We start from the raw sequence: 6,755 nt of genomic DNA, 5'->3' as shown, positions 1-6,755 counted from the left end.
CCCGGCCCTGGCCCCGGCCCGGGCCCTGGCCCCCGTCCTGGTGCGTACACACATAGATGTGCAGTCTTTCACAGTGGTAGAGTTATTAAACTATTGAAGAAGGCGGCTTTAGTCAGAACTTAAATGGTACATTTGGAGGTTAGCATCCCATGACTACTCATGCTCCTTCACCATTCTGGTATTCCATTTTCTTATATTAACATGTCTTTCATAGCATTTTATACTTTTCCAACAATTCGTACATTGATTATCAAAACAGCCATGTTGGAGGGCAGATAATATCCAAAATGGGAACTGAGTGAGGTAAAAAAAAAAGTTGAACCTTTTTACTTTGTAATTTTTCTTTTTTACTTTAGACTTTTAATTTTAGTATTGGTAAAATTAAAAGTATTAGTAATTTTTTCAATTTCAAAGCTTAATTAAGTATTCTTCCCAAGATTCAGAGACCTCACTTCGAATGTCTTCTAATTTTATTATAGTGTATTTGGGTCTCTTAAAATTTTGTTTTATATGCTTGATCATTGTGGTTTAATGGCCAACTCTGCATAATTCTTTCGTCTTTCTTCATTGCCAGGAGCCCAGTGTATTCCACAACGAGCAGCACTTCTGAAATCCATGTTGAATTTCCTCAAGAAGGCCATCCAAGACCCTGCTTTCTCAGATGGCATACGACATGGTATTTGATTCCAGATAACTTTTTTTGGAGGATATTTTACTCTCTCAAAGATTGGTTCTTTTCATACTGTTCTGGCATCTGTTGTTTTACAAGGCAGTCTTTGATAAAGGCCATGCCGTTTTCACTAGCTTTTAGTTGTTTTTTGTCACTTTTCCTAGATGTAAGGGTTGCTTAGCTATTTTCATAATGATTTACCCTGTTTTCCCCCTTTTCCAGCTTTTGACTGTGCTTAATTCCATCTTATTACCCCTCTCTGACTCTTAAGTGTTTGTGTTCTTTTTTTTTTTAACCCATGTTAGAAAGCCTATTGCATGGCCAAAGAACAAATAATAAAATAGTAGGAGACAACTAGGGGACATTAGATTAGAATTAACACAGGCTTTGAGGACCACAGTGTGATAATACATATCACTCAGTTATCCCCACTCCTCACACCTTTCCAAACTAATCATATTCTCCGTAATGTTCACTTTTCTCTTAGTGATGGATGGTTCTCTGCCTACCTCCCTGAAACACATCATCAGCAATGCAGAATACTATGGCCCATCACTCTTCCTCCTAGGTAAGTGGAGTTGATAGTTGGTTATAACAATTTGGGATAACCTGGCAGAGCTTTCTCTCTGTGTATTTATTTACTTACTATTTACTTATTTACTTATTTATTTATTTTTGAGACAGAGTCTTACTCTGTTGCCCAGACTAGAGTGTAGTGGCATAATCTCTGCTCACTGCAACCTCCGCCTCCCGGATTCAAGCAAGTCTCCTGCCTCAGCCTCCCAAGTAGCTGGGATTAGAGGTGCCTGCCACCATGCCTGGCTAATTTTTGTGTTTTTAGTAGACAAATGTGAATAGTAAAATCCCGCAAGGATATAAAACACAGAGAGGCCGGGCATGGAAGCTCATGCCTGTAATCCCAGCACTTTGGGAGGCCGAGGTGGGTGGATCACCTGAGGGTAAGGAGTTTGAGACCAGTCTGGCCAAAATGGCAAAACCCCGTCTCTACTGTCTACCTGGACAGTAGACAGATGTCAATAGTAAAATCTTGCAAGGATATAAAACACAGAGAGGTCGGGTAGATATCTGTCTTATTGGTGATGCAATAAAGAAAGGTCAGAATTCAGTTTTAAGTAAATATCTATTTTCTAGGTGCCAAATACACCTTCTATAAGTAGTACATTTGTAATAAGTAGCATTATCATACATTTGGCTTATCTATGCTAGAATTCTTAAAACGCTAAAGGAATTAAGTTGGAGACGTGGAAATAGGGAAAAGCTCCTTGTGAGCACTGTGTTTTACATTTTGGGGTGTTGGGGAGACTATTTTTGGCTACTACAACTTAGATACTTCCTTCCCCCCTTGCTGAAGAAATTTGGGATTTTTGTATATTAACCTTGTAGCCTTTAATCTTGCACAATTATTAGTACATATTCGTTTTGTGATTTTTTTTGTTGTTTTTTTTTTTTTTTTTTTTTTTGAGACGGAGCCTCACTCTGTCACCTAGGCTGGAGTGCAGTGGCGCAATCTCGGCTCACTGCAAGCTCCGTCTCCTGGGCCCACGCCATTCTCCTGCCTCAGCCTCCAGAGTAGCTGGGACTACAGGCGCCCACCACCACGCCCGGAGAATTTTTTGTATTTTTAGTACAGACGGGGTTTCACTGTGTTAGCCTGGATGGTCTCAACCTCCTGACCTCGTGATCCACCTGCCTCGGCCTCCCAAAGTGCTGGGATTACAGGTGTGAGCCACTGCCCCCGGCCTTGTTTTGTTTTCTTAGGATATTCTACATAGTCTTGCCATCTGCAAATACATTTTTACTTTCTTTATGGTCTTTGTGCCTTTTTTGTCTTACTATGTTAGGAAAGATTTCTGATACAATGCTGGATAGAAATGAGAATGGGCCTCTTTGCTTTGTTCCTGAATTTAGAGGGAAAGCATTTAATATTTTATCATTAAGAATGAGGTTAGCAGAGGTTTTGTGTTGAAGGTTTTGTCAATTTTACCAGGTCGAGGAAGTTTTCTTGTGGTGTAGCAACTCCACCATGCTATGGAAAAGCTCTCTGCCAAGGTTAGGTTCAGATGGCAAAATTCAGACAATAGTTCTTTGGTTTTTTGTTTTGTTTTGTTTTTAAGATTTGTTCTACAAGTGGGGAAGTCTCAAGGCCAGGGTCAGGGAGAATGCCTCTCTTCTGAGAGAAAGTCCAGAACAGAGAGAAAGAGAAAAGGAAGTACACAGGCAATTTTCAATAAATGGGAAGCTTAGAAGAGGCAACAATTGCCATTGACAGGGATATTGTTTAAAAGAGGGAGGCAGCAAGAGGATATAGTGCTTAGGTGCTGGGGTAGTGGTGAGGAGCAGGTGAGCCCTATCGAGGATGATGCCAGAAGTGAAGGACACAGGCAGGAAATGAGACTTAGAGCACTAAATCAAAGGTCAGTGAAGGTCCAACTTCCTTCCCTATGGTTTTCTTAATTCATCCCTGACATTTCAATCAGCATAGCAACCTCCCAGTTTTCCTATAAATACACTTGTACTTGAGAGAGACCATATTTGCAAAGCCAAACCTAAATAGACTAGCCATTATTATTTTAGCTCTCTAAAGGATAGTACAGAACCTTTCACTCCAGGTGGAAGGAGATGGCTCAGGAAAGACATAAGGGAGGTCTGAGAACCTCTTGGAGTATTTTAATAATATAGTTGGCTGTTTGAGTTTCTTTTATTTTTGTTGAACTATTCTGGATAGCTTTTCTTTATTAATGATCATGCAACGGGAGGTCCCTTTAAGACACAAGCACTACCTTGAAATCCCAGTAGGTAGTTTCATGCCAATCTGTTATCGACTGTCATAGTAACTAAACTGCTTTGTCCCTCATTGAGGGCTTCTAAGGCCTGAACTGTTTGGTTAATGTGGTCTTCCAGGAGTTACAACATGTCTGGGTAACCTCTATGAGTTGAATCTGTATTACAGAATTGGAAATACCTAAACTTGTGCCCATTACACCAAAGATTCTGATGAGGCCCAGAAGAGGTAAAAAGTGCTCCCTTTTGTGGCAAGACCTGATAAAACAGCTAGACTTTCTAGTTGGATTTGAGGTGCCCTGGGCACTAAATGTCCATAGTACATAGGTCAGCTTGTATGGGTAGAAGGGAACAGGATCACTGAATAGAATGTATAACCCTGCTGAGCAGGAGTTGTAACACAGAAGAATCAGTAGACCAGGAGGTTGGAAGATGAAGTTTCTAGGGAGTAAATTTATATCAGGGTGGACATTCTCAACAGTGGGGCATCATCGTATGTACTATCAGTTGGTGGCAGAGGCTGGGAAAAATATGAAATCCTTAAGGGGGAAGCTAATGAGGTCACGATGTCCTGCTTATAATTTCACACTCAAACCCACTAAATATTCTGACTCCTTCTCCCTCACGTGTCCGAACTCTGGCTCTTTCTTCTGTGCCACTTTTAGCCACTTGTATTTCATTTGTAGTATCCCATTTGACTTCCCCAACTCCCCTCTCTTCTTTCTCCCTCCTGCCTTACCCCTCATGTTATCTGTTCGGGTCTGTTTGTAGCCTATGCTAACGTCATCATGCTTATGATTGACTACTTAACCAGAGAGTGTGGCAGGTAGTCAATATGAGTATTGAAATCTTCCAAGGAAGCAAGATACAGTTGTATAAGTGGTTGCCTGGGCTAGGGTGTCTGTTAATATTGCTGGAGGTTTAGTATGTAGGTGGCATTTTCTGTTACTAATACATAGATACGATCTATCAGGTTGAGTGAGGGGAAGCAGGAAATATAGGTAGTGACTGGAATAGTGATATTAGAGTGTAAATAGTGAAAGTGGAGTGTGGGCTGGCTGTCAAAGAGTTGATGGGGCAGTGGAGTTATGAAGAGTCATATGGGGGCAGTTACAAGGGCATTTACTATCTTGAGGGTGTCAGCATCAAGGTTGGGACTGTCAGTTGTGCTGAAATCATCATCTCGGATGCTTTGGTATGCTGTATAGATAGAAGCCCTAGGCTCACACTTGAGAAATTATTATAAAAGAGTTGTAGAATAATTTCAGATAGGGAAGTTGTGGACTGATTACCCCCAAACAAGTGAGATCACAGTATGGGCAAAAAGGAGCCCAAGAAGTTTAGCATTGAGCTGGAGTAGTAGTATCCCAGACCCAGGCCATGAGCCAAATGAGGTATAGACAGGCCAACTAGAGCCAGAATATTCCACAAAGATATTTTCAGGCCTGTGGTGCATAGACTTTTGGCATGTCGAAATGCCAGTTTATTATGAAAATTACAGGCATTGCCATCCCATATCCTGCAATAGTCTCCCATTCAGTACCTCTGTAATAAGGTAGATCCAGAACTAGCTTCCTGTCTAAGAATGTTGGTATTAGGAACTAACTAAAGATTTTTCTTTCCTCTTTGGAAGAACCATACAGTTGTGTATGTGGACCCAGGCAGAGAGACCAAGACCTTCATTTCCTATGAAGAGAGATCTCCAGTTAGCAATCCTTTAAAACCATCGTATTAGGAAAGGACTTTGGCAGAGACCTTCTGCATAGTCTTAGAGGGTGAGGGCCCTCAATTTTCTGTGGGTCCCATCCTGTTATCTACTTTCAATCTAGGCGCCTGTCCACCATGGATTGCACCAACATCAAATGAGGAGGTGTCGTTAAGTGAGAGGGATTCTGTTTGGGTATTATAGACTCATAGATGGAAAGTATCTCATTTTGAGGCTAGAAAGGGGACAAAGGAAGCACTAGTCGTGTTTTTTCAGGATGTCATATAACTAAGGCAATCGGCAAAAGAGAGATCCATTTAAGAGACCATTGTCCACTTTGTAAGTTTAAGAGAGCACTGAACAAGCCATTATGCCTCTATTAGGCCTGCTTTCTGTGAACAGTAAAACAAATGGGCCAGGCACTGGCTCACACCTGTAATCCCAGCACTTTGGGATGCTGAGACAGGCAGATTGCTTGAGCCCAGGAGTTTGAGACCAGCCTGGGCAACATGGTGAAATCCTGTCTCTAAAACAAATAAATGCTAGTGCGCTACTCAGGAAGCTGAGGTGGGAGGATCACTTAGGTACTGGAGGTTGAGGCTGCAGTGAGCTATAATTGCGCCACTGCACTCTAGCCTGGGGAACAGAGTAAGACCTTGTCTCAAAAAAAAAAAAAAGACAAATGGAAGCTCCAAGGTGATGCCTTGTTTTAAAAGGTCCATGCCCAGACTGAATGAGCGGTAACATGCGTACCCTGGTCAGAGTCAGTGTTTCCAGAAGCCCAAAGGGAACTAACTGAGGACTATAATGGTGGTGTTGGCAGTGGTTTGGCAGGAAGGATAAGCCAAGAATAGGTCTGTATAACAATCAGTTGTGAGGGCATAACGATTTGTGCCAGCAGATTGGGGGCAGTGGCCAAATAAAATTGATTTGCCGGTGAGAAAAGGAGTGTTCACGTCTGGTATGGTGAGCCCCCATTGGTGTTGATGCCAATGGGAAGACAGGGCACAAGGAACATATTGGGAGGCTAGGGTTTGAGTAGGGCTAGTGGCATGAGGATGCAATGGCATTTGGGCCCAGGGATTGTGATGACCTGCCTGCCTTTACTCCTCTCCCCTCCCCTCCCCCCTTCCCTCCCCTCCTCTCCTCTCCTCTCCTCTGTAACCTTGGCTTTCCAAACTCTCTTGGGTTCATTTTCAGTTCTGTTGAAGTCCATCTGTGGGTAATTTTTTAAGGTGTTAGACTTCTCTTTCAGAAGTTGGTGGCTGTTTTCTTCATTGTATTCTAATGCTATGTTATTGTAGATAACCGTGGTGTCAGACTGGTTCTTGTTCTTATCTGTGTGTATTTCCTACTTTTTTTTTTTTATTTTTATTTTTTTTATTTCTCTGATTCCTTTTCACTTTCTCCTGGAAACCCTAATTACCTTTTTTCCCTTTTTTAGTTGCTTGGTTCCACACACAGCTGATTGCTCTGTGCGTGTACATACCCTTTAACTCTAATTCTTGGTTATCAGTTTTTGTATGTAGGGGTCCCAGTGCACAGTGTCGTTGCAACCTCTTTTTTTTTTTTTTTTTT

At 41.8% G+C, this 6,755-nt stretch overlaps 1 protein-coding gene across 1 annotated transcript in view; it reads left to right on the top strand.

The window, feature by feature from the left end:
* Positions 1-6,755, top strand: part of HUWE1 (HECT, UBA and WWE domain containing 1, E3 ubiquitin protein ligase) — a 152,893-nt gene that overhangs the window by 60,526 nt on the left and 85,612 nt on the right. Inside the window, exons 18-19 of the mRNA XM_011946573.1 lie at positions 575-676; positions 1,158-1,238. Coding sequence (XP_011801963.1) covers positions 575-676; positions 1,158-1,238 — 183 coding nt within the window. The remainder of the gene's footprint in view (positions 1-574; positions 677-1,157; positions 1,239-6,755) is intronic.

The sequence above is a fragment of the Colobus angolensis genome, unplaced genomic scaffold, assembly GCF_000951035.1.
Source record: "Colobus angolensis palliatus isolate OR3802 unplaced genomic scaffold, Cang.pa_1.0 Scaffold250, whole genome shotgun sequence".
Taxonomy (NCBI): Eukaryota; Metazoa; Chordata; class Mammalia; order Primates; family Cercopithecidae; genus Colobus; species Colobus angolensis.
The sequence above is the reverse complement of the archived record's forward strand: the minus strand, read 5'-3'. Positions and strand labels throughout refer to the sequence as shown.